This window comes from Cebidichthys violaceus, unplaced genomic scaffold, assembly GCF_023349555.1.
Source record: "Cebidichthys violaceus isolate CVI_PGR_0920_01 unplaced genomic scaffold, fCebVio1.0.p SCAF_45, whole genome shotgun sequence".
Lineage (NCBI taxonomy): Eukaryota > Metazoa > Chordata > Actinopteri > Perciformes > Stichaeidae > Cebidichthys > Cebidichthys violaceus.
Genome location: NW_027176650.1, coordinates 933,544 through 955,726, shown reverse-complemented (window position 1 = coordinate 955,726; position 22,183 = coordinate 933,544). Strand labels below are relative to the sequence as shown.

The 22,183-nt window shown below is 43.9% G+C and overlaps 1 protein-coding gene across 2 annotated transcripts in view; it reads left to right on the top strand.

Moving 5' to 3' along the window:
- Positions 1-22,183, top strand: part of LOC137886713 (glutamate receptor ionotropic, delta-1-like) — a 404,646-nt gene that overhangs the window by 284,834 nt on the left and 97,629 nt on the right. For both annotated transcript variants that reach the window (XM_068729291.1, XM_068729290.1), the window contains exon 4: positions 8,586-8,791. In XM_068729291.1, coding sequence (XP_068585392.1) covers positions 8,586-8,791 — 206 coding nt within the window. The remainder of the gene's footprint in view (positions 1-8,585; positions 8,792-22,183) is intronic.

Here is a 22,183-nt window from a genome sequence, read left to right as displayed (position 1 = left end):
ATTCAATAGGGAGGGAATCCACTCACACACAGCAGGAAGTGTGTGTTCCAAAACTAAATGTCACTCCTGTCATTGATGCTGCAGATAAAAAGGCTCAATTATCCTCCTCACACACACACACACACACACACACACACACCGTAATCTCTCTCTCTATTTATTTACCCTTTTCCCTCTTTTTCCATCGTCCTCGTTTTGCATTCACCGTTCTTCCTCCCGGTCTCGTCAGTGTGTGTGTGTGTGTGTGTGTGTGTGTGTGTGTGTGTGTGTGTGTGTGTGTGTGTGTGTGTGTGTGTGTGTGTGCGTGTGTGTGTGTGTGTGTGCGTGTGTGTGTGTGGAGGTAATTAAAATGTCTCTTCCTACAGGCTGGTGATAAATGAACGGAGCTGTCGGGGAAACGCCTCCCACTTCATCACACACATTTTTTGATTTTCGGCGTCACACTTCAGGGAATCTGCTTCATTAGTGTTCACGGACGGTTTGCGTAACACAAGTGAACGATATAGTGTACAGACCACACATCAAGGCTTCCCCACAGAGAGAGAGAGAGAGAGAGAGAGAGAGAGAGAGGGAGAGAGATATGTTGCTGCTCTCAATTAAGTTGCAGTTGGACTTCTTCCTTAAATTAGGAGGGATTTCCTCAAATCCACTGTTTTCTCTGAGGGATAGAAAACATTCAAACTTCAACAAATGATGTGAGCGACAAGTGGAAGCTCTCATCAGACTCTGTCCCAGCTGCTGGTGCATCACTCAGACTTCATGTTTTAAATATAATCAGCTCTGAAAAGTTGGAGTGGTGGAAAAGAATCCATTCAGCGTTGTGTCGTGATAGATACCATCCATCTTTTATTATACAAACTGTTAACATTGCAACTAAAGTTAGTAACGCTGACAGCAACAGCTGTTAATTATGACATCATGATGTGTTCAAGTGTAATCTGTAAAAAAGCTAGTTATTGGTGAAAAGAAAGATAAATAGATATCAGAGTAGATTATGACGTGTTTAACTTCCTCACACTTGCTCTAAGCTGCTTATCGTTCAGAATTAAAATGACTAATGCAAAGATTGTTTTCTTTTTATCAATGAAATTACTCTCTTTTATTTCTTAACCACTTGAATTGTGTGTTTTTTTATCCATATCACCACAATAGATGACTTCAACAAAGTGAAAAGAAATAGTGAAACGTTTATCTTATGAGAGAAAACAGATGTTGACGTAAATAAGATGTAAGTGTTATGATTTGAAGTTAAAACTCACAAATGTTTGATATTGCTAAATCGACGTTGTAATGATATCGTATCGTGAGCGATGAGCAGCGGTGAAGAAGGTTTTGTTTGAGAGGCTGTGTGTCAGAGTGACGTAGACGTCGGCATCGTGAGCAGTCTGAGGATCTTCTTGTATTCAGAGTCCAGTGGAGATGAGAGGAGCGTGACCTTAAAGCGTCGGTGGAGACGCTCATTTAAATAGATCTCCTGCAGCAGCATCCAGTGATCACACCACTGTTTTATCATCGTCTGCTTTTTTAATTACAACTTTTTCTCGTGAAATAATGAGTATCTGCAGCCTGTAGGCTTCCTCCTGTAATTACTTTAGACCCGAAGGAGCAGGAAGCCAGTCGCTGTTGGGTGCCACTAATCAATATTCACAAGCACATTCACAGCATGTTGAGAAGCACCGGGGGGGGGGCAAGAAGATGAACCAAAAAACTGTTTTAGTTCTCTGAACTGAACTTCCATGGAGTTTAAAGGTGGAAGTCCTTCATGTGTTGCATACTCTAAACGTCTTCTATGTCAACTGACACGCCTCCTCAGGAGTAGAGGGAGGTGCAAAGAGACAATGCATGAGGCAAAGACAATGCATGAGGCAAAGACAATGCATGAGGCAAAGACAATGCATGAGGCACAGACAATGCATGAGGCAAAGACAATGCATGAGGTAAAGACAATGCATGAGGTAAAGACAATGCATGAGGCACAGACAATGCATGAGGCAAAGACAATGCATGAGGCACAGACAATGCATGAGGTAAAAACAATGCATGAGGTAAAGACAATGCATGAGGTAAAGACAATGCATGAGGCAAAGACAATGCATGAGGCACAGACAATGCATGAGGTAAAGACAATGCATGAGGTAAAGACAATGCATGAGGCACAGACAATGCATGAGGCAAAGACAATGCATGAGGCACAGACAATGCATGAGGTAAAAACAATGCATGAGGTAAAGACAATGCATGAGGTAAAGACAATGCATGAGGCACAGACAATGCATGAGGCACAGACAATGCATGAGGTAAAGACAATGCATGAGGCACAGACAATGCATGAGGCAAAGACAATGCATGAGGCACAGACAATGCATGAGGCAAAGACAATGCATGAGGTAAAGACAATGCATGAGGCACAGACAATGCATGAGGAACAGACAATGCATGAGGTAAAGACAATGCATGAGGTGAGAGGAAACTACAACTCGTTATAACCTCAACCCACAACCACGACAGACGTATTCTTAAACTCTGTGTAATGTACACTGTCGGGGGACATTGTGAACTGTGAAAAAATGTCCTTAAATGTGTTTAGAAATCATAGACAAAAAGACGCTGCTGAAGTTGAATAGAACACGTTTAGAGCAGATTACGAAGGACACTTTCATATTGATATAACAGATACACATCCGTTTATATTGCATCGGCTCCATAACGACTCATATTATATATAAAGCACAGTTTTGGAACGAGAGATCATCTTTTGAAAATAGGGACCTTTTGCAAAAACAGTCCTCACTTGGTCAAAGGGCTGCTCAACGGTTATAAACTTGTTTTCATGGGTTAACGGGACGATCTCAAATATATCTTCTCTCTGGCGGCGCCTGTGGCGAGTCGCCGTAATTGCACGTGCATTTCTTTGTGATTCTCCCTGTGAACGTCTCCACAGACACCCAGACTCAACAGACAGCTATTTGAATGACAGTCTTGTGAGATTATTACTTGAACGTTGGTCTCTGCTCAAGGTTAGAGGCTAAGGGATTTATGTCAGAGCCCTCACGAGTGTGAGTGTGAGGTCTTTTGTCACGGTGTCACAGCCCGCTGACCACTCACAGCGAGCTAATGAGGGCGGCCCGAGGAGTGAAGGAAGGACGGCTGATTAGAGGATGAGTGACGAAAATAAATCACCTCAACCTGCTCTCTCTCTGAGGTTAGACATGACCAATGTTAGAGTCTCTCTTCTTTCTTTTTAACTCTATATTTATCGTGTTTTGTCACCTTTTTTCACACTTTCACTCTCTTGTCAGAGGACAATATGAAAAATACGCTAATGTGGCTGCACTGTCTATCATTATTTCAACATGCATCCTCTGTATTATTTCTATAAGGATGAGTAAGCTCAAACACTCACGCTTCATTGATCTCAGAAGTAACAGGCAGTAAAGGCAGGCAGAGAGCATGCTGTTAAGATATAAAACAGGAATATGTTGCACTATACATCCAAGTAAAGCCCCGTTTAAAAGCTTTAGTTACTAAATAATCTTATCTGCAACAACACAGAAGAAAGTTTAAAGTGAGCCATTGGTTAAACAACATGGCGACGGCCATATTCCAAGATGGCGACGGCGAAAATCGCTGAACTCGAGGCTTCATAACGTCAGTCCACAAACCGATGAGTGACATCACCATGACTACGTCCACTTCTCACATACCGTCTGTGAACAAGACGAGCACTGTAGCTAATTATATTTAGGGATAAAATGGTGCAAACGATAGTAGTTGTGCGCTGTCGGATGACAGTTTCACGCTCCCTCAGATTTTGTAGAGCGTTGGATTTCTCCTCACAGGCTGGAATCTAGAATCTAGGTGTTCTGCAGCGAAAGGCCTGGTAAAAATAATGCATGTGGGCAGACCTGGACCTCATTTCATTTTGCCATTGATTTGCCGCCATACCAAATGACTTCCTAGAGGTTTGGACAAACTGAAGCTTAAAGTTTGGTTTGCTTTGGGAAAACGTTGAGCAGTTGTGTAAAGTGTTTTTAATTTGTCTCAAATGGGCTAGAACATGCTAAACGCTGGTATGGATGTTTGCCGGTCTCAGAATACTCACACTTTAAACACACATTTGAATAAAAATCTGTAAATATCAGTGCAAACGTTAGGATTTACAACTAGAAAAAGGCCTCTGAATATTTGCAATCCGCTGATGTTTCCATGTCGTGTGAATCTAAATTAAATCCGGAGCACTTCCCCGTGGACCGGCAGTCTACCGGCCAATTTTTTTTGTCCGTCTTCAGAGGAAGAGATTGTGTGCGAGTCTGATGGATGGAGATAAGTGCAGGACGCGCCCCACGGTGCCTTGCTCAAAAAGTGGCTCTGGAGAAACTGATGAGAAGCTGTGACTGGCGAGGAGCTCGGAGAAAAAAACGTCTTTCAAGTCCCTCCACTTGAGCTGCTCCTGTGCTTCAGCTTCAGAAGAGGAGGGGCTTTTATTCTTCAGCAGAGAGATGACGGACACACTGAGAGCAGGATGGATGGAAACACACCGAGAAGAGAACATAGTGACGGATGTAAATAAATGTAATAAGAGATGCTTCGTTCAGGGTGTTGATACAGAGAGACGGTGACCGCAGGAAGGAACTAATGCTGCAGATTTAAGAGAATTACCCAGCTGATCGATGGAGTGAGGTGCAGCACTACTACCAGAGCACTGAAGACACCGCAGTGATGTTTAGAAGTGTGGTTGTGTGAGGTGCTTCTCCATAGTCAGTGTTTCACCACCAGTGGTGCAGCGGTTCAGATTGGATCGGCAACGAAATAAAACATGGAGCAAATACTCTGAATATAGCGTGCACTAATTAGCACCCCAAGGATTTAGGTCATATTTTAGATCTTTGCATAATTTCTTTATTTACCTTTTTAAAGGAAATAACATAGCGATGAAAGTTATTCATAGAAACATTTCGTGGTAGACTTCACTGATATTGCTTCGTTTAGGTAAAAGCCTGGTCCTACTGTCTGTTTCTACTGTAGTAGTACACCATGTAGAGGTATCTCATACAGCATCACCACCGTCTCTCTAACTGTGATTCTCTCCTCACTCTCGTAGTCTGAAGCGTCGCCCTCGTCCTTATTCGTACCGCCGACGCTCCGTAACTTCATCCCAGCAGACCGTTCATTAGCCGTCACATTACCTGGCACTTTTAATACCGCCGGCCGATAAAAAGGTGAAACACGAGTTCACCGACGCGACACCGAATGCATCGTTCCTGCAGGAGGTTGAATGCGTGGAGATGTTAAGACTATAAAAATGCCCCTTCCTTAACGCGAGCTCGTTCCTCACACACAGACCGATGCTGACGGCCGTCATTAGTAAGATGTGAACGTTGGCGGTGCAGGATGAGGTCACCGCGAAGACGCCGGAGTCACGTCTCTGCGGCGCAGAACAACACGGACGCCTTTCCACCGACACGGGACGAATCAGTGAGCCACAACCTCTGAGAGTCGGGTCGATGTTAGCGCTAAAGGTGAGAGAGTAGAATGTGTTCAATGTATCTGAGGATAGACAAACACAGCAAGCACAGTGCAGTGATGCGTGGAGGCGTCACACTCAACTTCTCACCAGAATATTAAACAGTGTGCAACAAAATGGAGTAGCTTTGCTTTCTCTCTTTGTATACCAGCGATCTCGTCGTCTGTCATTTTGACGGACAGGGTTGTATTATTTTTTATCATAATTAGGCTAAAGATGTTTTTAAAGGGAGTCATTTCAAATGAAGACACTCTTTGTCATATTCAGTGAGCATCTCCTCACGGTGTGTTAGTCTGAGTAGAGATGAAAGATCCAGTGTTCATAATGAAATGATTAAATCTGTCGTATAATTTGAGTTTTCAACCGACACGCAGGTGGCGATGGCTCTCTCCGTACTGCACGCGTGTGTGTTTGTGGTTTTTAAAATCATAAATCTACAGAAGAAGCTTGTAGATTGTGTATTCAACTGAACAGAGAAACGTCACATTTCATGTCAACACACACCAAGCAGATCAATTCTTATTTTTTGACCGTATTTGATCTATTGTCTGCTGCCGCACTGGATACCGGACTAAACCAGACTCTGTGAACGCGGGGTCACCGCTGGAATGTTTGGTTAACTGATGTACACCCTTTACCTACAGGATACATAGCTGCATACACAGACACCCTTTACCTACAGGATACATAGCTGCATACACAGACACCCTTTACCTACTGGATACATAGCTGCATTCATAGACACCCTTTACCTACAGGATACATAGCTGCATACACAGACACCCTTTACCTACAGGATACATAGCTGCATACACAGACACCCTTTACCTACAGGATACATAGCTGCATACACAGACACCCTTTACCTACTGGATACATAGCTGCATACACAGACACCCTTTACCTACAGGATACATAGCTGCATACACAGACACCCTTTACCTACTGGATACATAGCTGCATACACAGACACCCTTTACCTACAGGATACATAGCTGCATACACAGACACCCTTTACCTACAGGATACATAGCTGCATTCATAGACACCCTTTACCTACTGGATACATAGCTGCATACACAGACACCCTTTACCTACTGGATACATAGCTGCATTCATAGACACCCTTTACCTACAGGATACATAGCTGCATACACAGACACCCTTTACCTACTGGATACATAGCTGCATTCATAGACACCCTTTACCTACAGGATACATAGCTGCATACACAGACACCCTTTACCTACAGGATACATAGCTGCATTCATAGACACCCTTTACCTACAGGATACATAGCTGCATACACAGACACCCTTTACCTACTGGATACATAGCTGCATACACAGACACCCTTTACCTACAGGATACATAGCTGCATACACAGACCGTCTGCCTCCGGGCAGAAGATACCTACAGCCTCTAGAGTAAAGGAATAAAATCCAGCTGTATCATTAATCTCTTCATGTCTTTAGCACATTTGCATTGATAAACTCTCCAAAGACAACTTGGTCCTCAATCTTAATTTCTAGAGTCTCCAGCACACTTCAGTGTGATGTCTTCCAGGAGAAGCAGACGAAGCTGCCTTGTGCACATCTGTTTGGATGAGTTGATTAACAGACTCAGACATTTGGAACCACGCACACAGACAGCACGGATGAACCGACGCCTCCCGCAGAGCTTCGCCTCCAGCGGCGCCTGGTATCAGCGGGGGACTCGCGATTCACAGAGCTCCTCAATTGTTCCACCAGAGTGACTGACTGCTCCTTCACACTTAACCGGAGAGGAGGACGAGACGGACGGACAGAAAACGTAACGAACACGTGGAGAAAAGTGGAAAAATAAGTGAGAGGTATCGGGGACGATGAGATGAAACAGCTGGAGTAAAATAAGGAAGAAGCAGCAGCGTGGGTGTAGAGAGTGGCAGTCGGGAGTCAGTCAGGACCGGGAACAAGCCAGCTGTCAGCGCTAATAGACAGAGAAGGAAGAGATGTTCGGGCCAAACAACCTGTCACCGGCTATAACGGAGCAGAACGCAACACAGCTGCCTCGTCTGGATGTCAGAAAGAGAAAAACTTCAGCTTGTGAGAAGAGTCTCCAAGTAATCCAGATGATATTCTCTGAAGGATGGAGGCCGTCTGAGATAACGGTCTCCGGTTCTTGTCGTCTGGTCCGAGGTTCTGCTCATGTCCGGCGGTTTGGTTGTTTTTAGGGGTCACTGGTATCTGTAATGTCCTACAGGAGGATGAACGCAACTGCCATGCTGCCATATATTCTCTTTTCAATGCAGATAAAAATGTGTTTTAAAGAACATACACATGGGTTTGTTTGTTTTGGAGCTTTGGATGCTTATTGTTCCAATTGCTGAGATCTTGGAACATGAATTATTGTTTTTAAAATACGTCCAACAGGGATAAGAAACACAGACAGGAACACAATCAATCCCGAGATCGATAGAATACTTAAACCCAAGCTGTCCCAAGTCGTGGTTTTCCTTCAAGCTAAAGGGGGAACTAGTTGTAGAAAACCACATCAATACCTTTAATGGCAACTCAACTACTCTCCAGAGACCGCTTCCTTTCCTTTCAGACTGATTGCTGTGATTTACTTAGTGCGCCGTCTTCTGATTGGTCCCGAACCTTGATCTGTTACAGCGGTGATTACCTGTGTAGAGAGTGAGATTCATCAAAATGAGCAATAGAAGACACAGATTTGTCTCCGTCGTGGACGTTAACGTGCAGAAGGCAGAAGGTGGTGAGAGTTTACCCTCAGCTGGAGGCCTGAAGTGTTCTTGTCCTTCAGTAATTCACTCCGACCTCCTTCAGGAGCACCGCATTACCTCGAGGAACCTTCACCTCCGTTACAAGAACAAGGTCTTCTGAAAAACTGTGTGGAATTATAAAAAGATATCTGAAAGTCCAGCCGTTACTGTTTCTAGTTTATTGAATATTGTGTGTTTTCTATCATTTGTTCTCTGCTGTCGATGATCCTCTTTCTGTCCTGCGTCTCCAGATTTCCGTCCCTTCAGGGTTAATTAATTCACACTTTTGTCTTCCTCCAGATATCCGCGGCCTGCAGGGCTTCCTGGACCAGACGTCCCGGCAGGGCGTGGACGTGGCCCTGCAGCGGGTGGACAGGAACATCAGCAAAGTCTTCACCAACCTCTTCACCACCATGAGGACCGAGGAGCTCAACCGCTACCGGGACACCCTGCGGAGAGCCATCCTGCTGCTCAGCCCCCACGGAGCTCACACCTTCATCCAGCAGGTCGGTTTGAACTTCGGTTTGTCGGCTGAAGCTGAGTGTTCGTGTGGGATGTCTGGGAACACGCTACATGCTTTATATGTGTGTGTGTGTGTGTGTGTGTGTGTGTGTGTGCATGGAGAAACAGATATAATGAATGGATGAGAGCGCATATGCAAAGACTTTACACTAATAAGTGCATTTCATGGAAGGAGTGTGTTCTTACTGACTCAATGAATACGGCCTTAATATGGATCCCTGCATGGACAATATGGTGACAATTAGAAGTAATTGTGCAAACTGTATTCATGTGAAGACAGACCTCATTCTGAGATGGATTGATTGTTAGTGAACTCAGATTTTAATGTACAGCTCCTATGAAACTAGTCGATGGTATTAGTGTTAATGTTGAATTATATTTCTGCTGCTGCTGGTGGTGGTGCGTTCGCAGCCAATCGGGCCAAAAGCGTGTCGACGCGTCTGCTGTTCTTTTCACCAAGTGGACGATATGTCGTCGCTGTGAGAAAATTCCAGTTTCTTTCTGACTACGAGTCGGTGTGTGAAGATCCAAAGATGGACTTTGTCACAGAAACAAATGAGTTTGCGAAGAGATCAAGTGAGTGTTCACGAAGAATCTGCATTTGTTTGTCCAGGCTTTGTGTCCGTCCTCTCGCTGCTGAACTCACTCTGGCTCAGCAACCATTTGTAGGCCCTTTGGTGTGTGTGTGTGTGTGTGTGTGTGTGTGTGTGTGAGTGTGTGTGTGTGTGTGTTTGTGTGTGCACAGGTGTGTGAGTGGCCACCTGGAGTGACAGATGGAGCTGCTTGGTTCACACACACACTGAGTATGAAGGCGTGTCCAAGGGAATGCTGAGTGTTGCTCAATATTTAGTTTAATTTTTCACCTTGGCTCCTGTGCATGCTTCATGTGTGTGTGTGTGTGTGTGTGTGTGTGTGTGTGTGTGTGTGTGGTGTGTGTGTGTGTGTGTGTGCGTGACACCTGCTACTTTTTACAGATTTGACTAAATAGTCAACTTAAGGTTCTCGTCATAATGTCTATTGTAGTATTGAATCAATGATTATCTTCTGTTGCTTAAACTTTAACATATATAACTTCATCAGGGTTTAAATAGTCTGTTGAGACAACGTGAAAAAGTGCATTGTGGGTAGTTCGGCTCCCAGGGGAAAACTAAAGCATGTGTAGAAGGTCTGCTGTTAAACCTGTTGACGACCACTGGAACGTCTGTCGTGTCTTCACGGTGTCTGACATCTGTATCTGGACACTAATGTGTTCTTCTCACTCACAACACACACATCTGGAAAGTCATGTTGTTTAGGTTGCGTCCTCCATCTTTAACGTTACTGCTCTGAACTGTGTTTACCAACCGTACCGCTGAAGGGTTCACTCATTCGTCTCGACGTGGTTGTTTTCATTGTAACCAACCCGCCGGCTTCACGTGTTCTAAACATGTTCACATGAACACACACAGAGTTAATGAGCTGCGTATATTCAAAGTAAAGAAGTAGGAGAGAAGAAGCCACACAAATCACGTATAATTACTGAAGTGTTAAGTTCTCCATTATAGACGAGCCGCTGCCACACACATTTAATCAGATATCCGGCGTTTCTGCCCTCAGCAACCATCTACATGCTGCATTTGATATGCAAATTTAATTCCTTTTTCTCAAGTCTTCCATATGCTTTATGAATGAATTAGCGTTTATTAACTCCTGCCGTTAAAACAGACGGCGCACCGGCAGCGTCGGTGATCAGATAGATGGTTCACCGCCTCCATCAATCAGCTGTACATTTAATACATTCAGTCATTCATCTTCTGTGAGGAGGAGCTGAAGTTTTAATTAAGTCTACATCCATACTAGTTATACATTCATAAAAACATTCCTTATATCTGACAAAAAAAGTTACTCCTCATTTTTGGGGCGATTCTCTGCAAAAGTCCAGCAAAACGTGTTCATTTCTGCTCGTTACATGAATACAGTCCTTTCAAAATAAACTTCTGTCTTCACAGGAAGCAGCTGAGTTCAGTTTGAAAGTGTTAAAGTGTCAAGAACGTCTTTTCTTTCTTTTGGAAAAGAGCGTTGAGCCGAAGTCTAACTAAGTAACTTAAAGAACAAAGTAAACCTACGCAGGAAGTTTATTTTGAAGAGACGCTATGAGTCAGCCTCTCTCTTCTTCTCTGTGCTGATCAAACGGACAACGAGGCTGTTTTAGTGTGAAATGCTAACGTCAGCATGCTAACGTCAGCATGCTAACATGCGTACATCTTAGTCTAGTCTGGCAGCATGCTAGCATTAGCTTATTAGCACTAAACACAACGTAAAGCTGCAGCCTTTTATCTTCAGGTGTGCAGAAGCAAATGGTGGTTAAGTCCATGTTGGACGACAGCGAGTGTCTGTAAAAGAGTGGGAAGCTTCTGTGTGTGTGTGTGTGTGTGTGTGTGTGTGTGTGTGTGTGTGTGTGTGTTGACGCTGAGACATTCATTAGCAACAGGACGTGACAGCGTAGGAGGGTGAGACCGAGCTGAATGGAAGTTGCACTCTTATAATAATGAGAATGTCAAAGAAACGTGTTAAAAGCTTTGCCAAGCTTTTACACACACACACACACACACACACACACACACACACACACAGAGAAATGACAACAAAACACATTCACTATGAATTTTCCTGCCAGAACTGGTTCTACTTTCTTATTTGTTTTCCTATTTACAGTCATCTTGGCTGAAAAACAGTCGAGGTTTCGGCCTGATTTCAACCTTGCTACCTGTGAGCATGTTTACGTGACGCTAACGTTAGCCATGCTAACATTGTTTAACTGTGAGCATGTTTACGTGACGCTAACGTTAGCCGTGCTAACATCGTGTAGCATCTTTGCCTTGACTGTGTGTGTGATCTCTGAGGTGTGAAGTGGATCATCACTCGCTCTCTGTTGGTGTCTCTGCATGATTCACAGTCAGCTGTCAAATCACTGTGTGAATCATTAGTGTGTGTGTGAATTAGAGACACAGACACACACACACACACACACACACACACACACACACACACAACCACACACACAGAGTCGGCTTTCTTCACACCTGAAGCCGTCATGTTGCTCTGTGTGTTTCTGTGTTATCATCTTTGATTTCTGCCTCCTCCTCTTCCCTTTATTTGTTTCTCACTGCTTCCTATCTTCCTTTCTTCCTTCCTTACCTTCTCTCCTCCTCATCTGCTCTTCCCTATTCCTCTCTTCCACCCCTCCTTCTTCTTTCTGTGTCCTCTACCTCTCTTGTATCCCTGTTATTGTCCTCTTTTTTATTCTCTCATCTCTCTCTTCCTCCCTTCCCTCTTCATTTCCTCTTGCCGCAACAACGTGTTATCTTCCCTTTCCCTCTCTCCTCCTTCTTTTAATCCCTTGCTCCTTTCCTATCTCCCTTACCTCCTTCCCTTCCTTCCCTCCCTCCATGTACTATTCTTTCTAACTTTTTTTTCCAGAATGACAAATAGAGGGAGAAAGGGAGAGAGGTAAAGCAATGAAGAGGTAGAGAGGGAGGAAGAGAGAGAGAGAGACAGAGAGAGAGAGAGAGAGAGAGAGAGAGAGAGAGAGAGAGAGAGAGAGAGAGAGAGAGAGAGAGAGATGGTATGAATCACTGGAGGAGTGAGGTTTAGATTGGGAGGCGGGGCGAAGCGTTCGGTAGCCGGGGGAGACAGATTGACTGACAAGATCCTATCAGGCTGGTGACACCTGTTTGTGTGTGTGTGTGTGTGTGTGTGTGTGTGTGTGTGTGTGTGTGTGTGTGTGTGTGTTACACGTCCTAGGGGCAAAAACCCTCCAACAGCAAATTGAAAATGACCTCAATAAACACAAGCACAGACATGTTCACCCCCCATCTGTCCATCTCACTGACACACACACCTACACACACACACACACACACACACACACACACACACACACACACACACAGTACATTACCATTCTTGTTCATTCGCCCATTAAAGGAGCATCCCATGTTTTTTAACAACCCTGGGGGTCTTATTGAGTTTGAGCTGCGGGGCAGAAACATCAAATCGATTGTTTACTGTGTGAGAGGCATGACTCAGCACACTTTCACCATGTTTGGATCGACAGCTTTCTCCTCAATAAACCTTTTTAAGAATGTGTAGCACCACAAGACGTGTGCTACACGTCTATGTAATCCACGTAATCATGAACCAGGAAGTATGAAGACCAAAAACTGACTGCTGTTCCATGTTGAACAAGAAGTCAATCTTGATTCATTTCTCATGTAACTTCTGTAGTTCCTTTAACCCTAACATCTTTTCCTAACCCTAAGTAGTCTTGTTGTCTCAACCTAACTAAGTAGTCTTGTTGTCTCAACCTAAGTGGTGTTGTTGTCTCAACCTAACTAAGTAGTTTTGTTCTCTCAACCTAACTAAGTAGTTAGTTGTCTCAACCTAACTAAGTAGTTAGTTGCCTCAACCTAACTAAGTAGTTAGTTGTCTCAACCTAACTAAGTAGTTTAGTTGTCTCAACCTAACTAAGTAGTCTTGTTGTCTCAACCTAACTAAGTAGTCTTGTTGTCTCAACCTAAAGAGTAGTCTTGTTGTCTCAACCTAACTAAGTAGTCTTGTTGTCTCAACCTAAGTGGTGTTGTTGTCTCAACCTAACTAAGTAGTCTTGTTGTCTCAACCTAACTAAGTAGTTTTGTTCTCTCAACCTGACTAAGTAGTTTAGTTGTCTCAACCTAACTAAGTAGTCTTGTTGTCTCAACCTAACTAAGTAGTGTTGTTGTCTCAACCTAACTAAGTAGTTTAGTTGTCTCAACCTAACTAAGTAGTGTTGTTGTCTCAACCTAACTAAGTAGTTTAGTTGTCTCAACCTAACTAAGTAGTCTTGTTGTCTCAACCTAACTAAGTAGTTTAGTTGTCTCAACCTAACTAAGTAGTCTTGTTGTCTCAACCTAACTAAGTAGTTAGTTGTCTCAACCTAAGTAGTTAGTTGTCTCAACCTAAGTAGTTTAGTTGTCTCAACCTAACTAAGTAGTCTTGTTGTCTCAACCTAACTAAGTAGTTAGTTGTCTCAACCTAACTAAGTAGTTTAGTTGTCTCAACCTAACTAAGTAGTCTTGTTGTCTCAACCTAACTAAGTAGTTTAGTTGTTTAATTCTAACTAACTCAGTAGTTTCTTTGTCTTGCTGGGTGATACGTTTAGTTCCTGGATGTCTTTGAATTGTATTGAAGACTCCATGAAATGAAGTCCTCTTTTTTATGATCAGCATTCTTTCACCAATAGTCATTCAGTGATTTGTGAGACTTGACTAAAGACAGATCTAGACTGTCTTTAGTCTCAGACTTCATAAGTAAACCCTCGTTAAGTCGAAGGGTCCAGACATTCATATTCAGCTTCATGACCGAAAAATCAAGTGATTGATAATATTTTTCCTGATTTTAGTTCCTCTGTTGTTCCTGATCGTCTCTCTGAGACATTTTGTGGAATAATATTTCATTATGATGTCAGTGTATTCTGCCAGTCGGCCTCATTGTTGTTTCGTTTCTTCTTCTTATCTCAGTCGTCGTAGACCTGGTTGTCCCTGAACACGAGGAATGGAGTGTGTTTCCTGAGGGCTTTTCCTCGATGACAGACGTACTGACGGATACCTTCAGACAGCTCTCTCTCTTTGATGAAGGAACGCGTGAAGTCAAGATATAAATCACACTTTTACCTCCTACTTTTTAGACATTTGGCTTTTGTCTCATGACAACAGTTTGTCTGAGAAGGAAAGCACATTAAGAACAAAGTTTAAACAAAGAATGTTTCATATGAGTTTGACCTCAACAGCAGTAATGTTTGAGGATTGGGTTCTGTTTGAGATAAATCTCGTCAATAGAAGCCCATCTGTTGGGCTTGTAAATTCTCGGGGATTAGCCGTTAAAGACGAGGCGTCCGATCCCACGCTGCTATTTTTTCTAGCATGTTTCCCCCTAATCATTGTTAATCACTCGGATTTGTCTCCCATCAAGTTAGTCCTTGTGGGACCGCGAGAAGGACGGCATCGCTAATGAAGCGAGGGGCAGGGAAGGAGGAAGGGAGGAAGGAGAGGAGACGAGAGGACGAGAGGGGAGACAATAGAACAAAAGAGCCTCTCGGCCTCGAAAAAAAAAACCTGAAACATGAGAGGAAATAAAACGAAACAAAATGAAAAACATGAGAACTGTGTGTTCGACCTCAACGGAGCGAGAAGAAAGACAATGAGACACGACACAAAGTCTGAAGAGGAAGAGGAAGAGGAAGACAGAAAGGACGTCTCTGCAGAGGGAAAGAGAGTTTACAGATGTTTAATGTGTAAACAGGATAAAATAAACGTATTGAAATGATGAAGGCACTTAACAAATGACAAGGTAGAACACCACGTAAACCAAAAACACTGACAACAAGGACGACCTTTGGTGGATAATAAGTGAAGTTTAGTTCCTCAAAACTGTGGAGTTTCTGTCCTTTGAAGACGGAAGTTTATTTAGAAAAGACTGTTCACCTAACGAGCGCACATCAACACCTGATGCTGCACAAACGAGGAGTAACTGTTCATAGGAAGTCATAGAAACTGTTGTACGAGGATACGCTGGTTGCAGCAGTATGTTTCAGATTGATGCTTCTACAGTTAGCGCTGATGCTAATTCAACAGCAGAGGGACTTTTCAGTTATTTTATAGTTTCCACAAACGATCACTGAACCTGCTGTTTGTTGTTTTGTTGGTCGTAAAGATGCTTTTTGGATATGAATGAAATAGAACTTCTCCCCAAACTTTATTTTAGTGTCTGACTACTCTTTACGGGGTTTTGCTGTTATTTAACAGACCGCTTTAGGAAACAGAACACAGCATTACCTGCTTCCTGCACGCTGAGAATACAGATTAAAAAAGTCACGCTGTATCTCAGGTTTCTGCCTCAGCATCCCTCAAGGATAGAAATATTTGACAAGAAATCATTTTTGGCTCCAGGGAATTATTAAAAACAGACACGTCAATGAAGGTTAACGGGTTGTTATATGTTCCAGAGTCTGTGAGGGCCTGAAGTAGGTCTGAATTTCTTCAGCTCCGTGTGACTCCTGGGCTTCAGAACATCATGAAAATCGTCCTTGTTGGAGTCCAGAGGTTCACGTTATTGTTCTGTAGACCACGGTGGTGGTTCTTCTGTTGTTCCTCTTTTATAACAAGCACTACTTTCTCTCTGCTGTGAGTGGAGTTTCACGTTTCTGGAGGAGAAAACAAGACGTCTGTAAAAAAAGAAACGCGACCTGTCATGTTCTGAGCCGGATCTTAATTGATCTCACCCGGAGCCCCTATCTGCTATAATTGGAGCACTTAGTGTAAAAAACGCTCTGGCCGCTATTTAATTGCCTGAAAGTAGGCGGAGGTGGAGAACACTTGACAAGCATTAGCGCCGATTGGAGATCGGCAATCGGAGACGAACGCCTCCGGCCGGTTCGGGTCACCTCCTCCCAAAAACGTCAGATTATAGAGCAGCCGGGACTTTTAGTGTTTCACTTTAAACAGTCACCAGAACACAAGCGCTGTCCTCATCACGTTCCTCTTTTAACCCGTTCCTCATTCTGAGCCCATAAATATTGAGCCTGAAATATTCATTAATTCATCTTCCATTAACGTCACAGCTGCACTTCAATACTTACACTCATTGGAATCTTTGACAGCAGAATAAATCTGCACACACAGCGTCTAAAAATAGAAGCCGTCTGATTCTGTGTTGCCGTGTGAATCGTCATCGTTACATTCTGAGTTTCTGCGATGAATTAAATATACGAACAGATATTGGGTTTGGGAGTTCTTCCCCGAGGACATTTTAAAGGATTTTGAGTTTAAATTTATGCAATTTCATAATTTATTCAAATAATTTTTGGATCGTTATTATTAAAATAGATTAAAGACGAAACAGTGAAGTAATTATTTTATTATTTTCAGATATCACAGTCGTTATCTGGACATTTAATTTACCCCGGAAAATTCAGAAAACTTTTTAAAAATAGTTTCACTTCCTGTATTGGTTCAAAAATGAAGAAAAAATAAAATTTTCGCTAATTATTTTTCTTACAAAATTGACACAAACCAAAATGTAGAAGAGGGAACAGCTCCGAGCATCGCCATCAAAAGACTAATTCAGTGATTTTGTGTAAAGTTGGAGGACAGATTTACTAAAACAGAACCTTCAAAAAGTACGCTCAAGGTCCAAAAGCACACTTCCCACAATGCAACTCTAGAAATGAGTGAACTTGAGTAAACCTCTTGTATTAATCATAGTAAAAGCTGCGGCACACATTTGATGCTTTCCATGATATTGTTTCATCGTCTGCAACGGGACAGACTGGACATGATTGGACCCCGAGCATGAAGAGATAGTGGACTTGCGGCCCCCTTAGAGGAAACCCTGGACTGTGTTGTCCATCAGGTGGACAGCAGAAGGACTCTGTGTCCTAAAAACAACGACCTCACTGCCAGAGAAACCCGACCCGGATGCCCCGAGTTCCCCGGCTGGCGGCTGATGTTAGGGCGACCGGGTGACGATCTCCCCGCTGGCAGCGATGTGAGGTGGATGAGGGATGGGCAGGAGGCGGGCCGACATGTCGTTTGTCACACAGAGGGGAGGGGGGGGGGGGGGGGCTTGTTTGTCCGGCTGATAAAGCAGCCGGCTGACGGAGCTAATCTGCTATCGGCCCTATAGAGAGAGAGAGAGAGACAGAGAGAGAGAGAGAGAGAAAGAAAGAGACTGGACACCAGAGCAGCTGGGACAACGTAGGAAACAAAGGACTGTGATTCGTCCACGGGATTTTGTCCGATTCCTAAATCTGGGCAAGACGCACACTATATAGCAGTTCATCCTCTTTTTGTTGTTGATTTCAGTATCTTTGTAGTCATATTGTATCTCTTTGTAGTCATGTTGTATCTCTTTGTAGTCATGTTGTATCTCTTTGTAGTCATGTTGTATCTCTTTGTAGTCATATTGTATCTCTTTGTAGTCATATTGTATCTCTTTGTAGTCATATTGTATCTCTATGTAGTCATATTGTATCTCTATGTAGTCATATTGTATCTCTATGTAGTCATATTGTATCTCTTTGTAGTCATATTGTATCTCTTTGTAGTCATATTGTATCTCTTTGTAGTCATATTGTATCTCTATGTAGTCATATTGTATCTCTATGTAGTCATATTGTATCTCTATGTAGTCATATTGTATCTCTTTGTAGTCATGTTGTATCTCTTTGTAGTCATATTGTATCTCTTTGTAGTCATATTAAGTCTCTTTGTGTTTTTTGAGTCTCTTGGTAGTGAGCATGAGTGTCTTTGTAGCTGCTCTGTTTCATTTTATAGTCATTCGGGTTCCTTATTATCGTTAATGTCTCTTCGTAATCTTTCCGTGTCTCTGTGCTCATTTTGTTTCTATGTGTAGATGATTTGTGTCTCTTTGTGGTTGTTTTGTGTCTCTTTGTGGTTATTTTTTGTCTCTTTGTGGTTATTTCTTGTCTCTTTGTGGTTGTTTTTTGTCTCTTTGTGGTTGTTTTGTGTCTCTTTGTGGTTGTTTTGTGTCTCTTTGTGGTTATTTCTTGTCTCTTTGTGGTTGTTTTGTGTCTCTTTGTGGTTATTTTTTGTCTCTTAGTGGTTGTTTTTTGTCTCTTTGTGGTTGTTTTGTGTCTCTCTGTGGTTATTTTTTGTCTCTTTGTGTCTCTTTTTTGTCTCTTTGTGGTTATTTCTTGTCTCTTTGTGGTTGTTTTGTGTCTCTCTCTGTGGTTATTTTTTGTCTCTTTGTGTCTCTTTTTTGTCTCTTTGTGGTTATTTCTTGTCTCTTAGTGGTTGTTTTTTGTCTCTTTGTGTCTCTTTGTGGTTATTTCTTGTCTCTTAGTGGTTGTTTTTTGTCTCTTTGTGTCTCTTTGTGGTTATTTCTTGTCTCTTAGTGGTTGTTTTGTGTCTCTTTGTGGTCACGGAGAGTCTCTTCCTGTTCGTAGGTGTCTCTTTGACTTACATGTAGTATTTGAAGCCCAGCCTCCTGAGCCTGTGCCCTGTAGGCCGGTACAGTAATCCAGCCACGCTCTTGGCTGCCAGTCACCCAGACGCCCCACACATCAGCGTGGATGAGTCGGTGCAGGAAGCGTGACTCTGACTCCTGAGACTCTCCGCTTTAACTACAGAGGGAATCTTCCTCCGCCTGCAGCCACAATCTTTATCTAACCTTAAACAGAGACTACTGCTCTGAGGCAGTCTCCTTAGAGACCACTTAGACTCCTCGTGGAAGATCTAGATGCAACCGAGACGAACAGAATCACCTGCAGTGTCTGTCTCTCACACACACACACACACACACTCACACACACACACACTGTTAGTCACTGTCACCACGTGCTGCAGGTCTCATTTAACACTCTGAGAGTTGTAATTAAATTGCTTTTGCGATGCTTTCAGGGGCTTCTTCTTACAAACAGACACACACACTATGCACACACACTGAGGTAAACACCGGGGAGGATCAGTTAGCGCTGGTCAGCTCCCGATGGAGAAACACTGTTTACATCAGAGCGTTGGGCCTCCTGTCCGTCATTTCAATGCAGATTCTGTAGAACGAATAATAGATGAAAAACAAATGTGTGTTTGTGTGCAAACAAACACACACAATGCAAGACTGAGACCATAAACTCATGTTTACAATGTTTACTGAGGGAATAAATCAAGAGAGAAGTAGAGTCATTTTAGACTAGACTTCTATACAACCAGAGGAGTCGCCCCCTGGTGGACACTAGAGAGAATGCAGCTTTAACACGTGAAGCTCTGAAGAACTTTAAAGAAGAAGAGGTTGCTGCCTGTTTTTAGTTCACATCACAAACTGATCTCATCCGACTCCTTCAGCACCACGTTCTCACAGAAGACAGTCATGTGACGAGGGTCCGCCGACCTCATTGGACCTCCTGTGGACCCCTCCCTCATGACGTCATGGTCTGCAGTGCTGTGCTGACTCATTCAGACTGATGCCGAAGACACACGTGTGTGTGTGTGTGTGTGTGTGTGTGTGTGTGTGTGTGTGTGTGTGTGTGTGTGTGTGTGTGTGTGTGTTGTGGCTGATTCAGATGCAAACACACACACACACACACACACACACACACACGGTGTTGAGGAGAGTAAGTGAGAGGAAGTGTGTGGAGGCAGCAGCAGTGGACGCTCTGCTCTGTGTGAACAGGACATGTTGTGAGCGATTGTTTTAATTATGCAGCAAACGGACGATCTTCACACCGTCGATGGACGAGATCCGTGACTCATTTTTTGGGGGATTTTCACTCGAGCAGAAGTTGGACAGAAACCTACTGAGAGAGAGATTGTTTTAGACTGCATGGTTCACAGCCCACACACACACACACACACACACACACACACACACACACACACACACACACACACTGAGTTTCTATATAACAAGACCCTCTGGAAAAATGTTCCCATCTCTCACTTCCTCTCTTATTGTTTTCCTCTCTGTTGTTTTCTTCTTATTTTTCGGGCACAGAGCTTCAGACATCCATCTCTGTCTCTCTCTCTCACACACACACACACACACACACACACACACACACACACACACACACACACACACACACACACCCCTCCACGCTCTCTTTGCTTTGTCATAATCCATCTATCTTGTTACTGAACAGTGCACACACACACACACACACACACACACACACTACTGTGAGACATTCTCATGTTGTTCTGTTGCGTTGATAGAGTGTTGCATTGTGGGTTGTAGCCGTCATGTCGCTAAGCTAGCACGTCTCCTTAAAGTCTGTTTATGATGCTTCTTCAAGAGTTTATTCAGCCAGACGTCAACGTTCTCCGGTTCTGAGGCGTGAAGTCAAAGCTGCCCGGGGAGCAGTTAGAGGTTCAGTGTCTTGCTCAGGGACACTTCGGCGCAGGGACGGAACCGCCAACCTTGTGGTAACCTGACGACCCGCTCTACCCGATGAGTTCTGTAATAGTTGCAGTCAGAACTTATCGCTCACAGCTGTGACGTCGTCGTGGTTCCTCGGGTTCACCGGCTCTGCTGCGGTTTGAGTTAGTTTGACTCCTGGACCTTTTAGAACAGATTCCATCACCTGTCTTCTTCTGGACCTGATCCTGGACATTACGAGTCCTGTTAGCAGCCACGGTCTCCTGCATCCCTTCCTCCGGACAGAGAGGTGTTTCTGCTGAGGTCAGCTAATGAGGATCCTAACGACTAATAACAACCCGAGTCCGAGGTCCTGGTGAGTCAAGACTCGAGCGGCGCTCAGCTCGTCGTCCTCCCGGGACCGGGTTCTTCTCCTGCCGCCGGTGACGCTGCAGCTTTAAGAGGTTCTGAACATCAGCAGTGTGTTGGTTAAAGACGGACCTTTGCTTCAGCTGAACTTCAGAAGCCAGAGCTCTCTGCGTGAATTCTGATTCTGAGCGGTTTCAAGCGACTCTGCTCTCTGACTCTGTGTCACGTTCTCCTTTAAAACCATGAACCTGTGGAACAGAAGAACACATCCAGTGACTTTGAGTCATGTTCTTCTCTTTGTCAGAAGCGGGCTTCCATACTTGACACACAGAGCTAGTCTGCGTAACGAACGTGTTTCAGTGAATCACGGAGATGAAGAGCTTCTCCTGCAGGACGGCGTGAACACAGCCATCACAAGAGTCTCTCCTCAGATGGGTTCTAGAGATCAGGTGGTTCCGTCGTGGTGGTTCTGTCGTGGTGGTTCCGTCGTGGTGGTTCCGTCGTGGTGGTTCTGTCATGCTGCTGATGGAAGAATTGAATCTCGGTGTTGCTGTCATTGTGACTTTCTCTGGATGGCAGCGCCGGGTGATTATTCTGAAATGTAATAATGTGAATGCAATTTGTCATGATGGAGTTTTGAGCGAGAGAGAGAGAGAGAGAGAGAGAGAGAAAGAGAGAGAGAGAGAGAGAGAGAATAGAAAGCAGGGAGAGGGGGGAGGAGGGTGAGAACGAGTCGAGGTGAGAGAGAGAGAGGAGTCTGTTTTCTGCTGCTGTCGTCAGGATTCCTCTCGGCTGAACGTCCACAGCTCTGATCCACAGCACACACACATCCATGCTCCTCAGGGGAGGGGGGGACGGGGGACGGGGGACTGGGGGGGACAGGGGGGAGACAGGTGTGTTGGGTTTCATCCACACCAACACGTTTTGAAATGGAAACAATCTCCTTTGAGGAACGTTTACAAATCAATCAAGAAACACATCAGACATTTGAATGAACCTTAGAGACGTTCACCTGACGGGTTAGGACCAGGACCAGCACCAGGACCAGACGTACTGAAGGAGACTTCTCTGTGGAGGAGGAGGAGGAGCAGCTCCTGGTGCTGAACACTGTGTTCTCA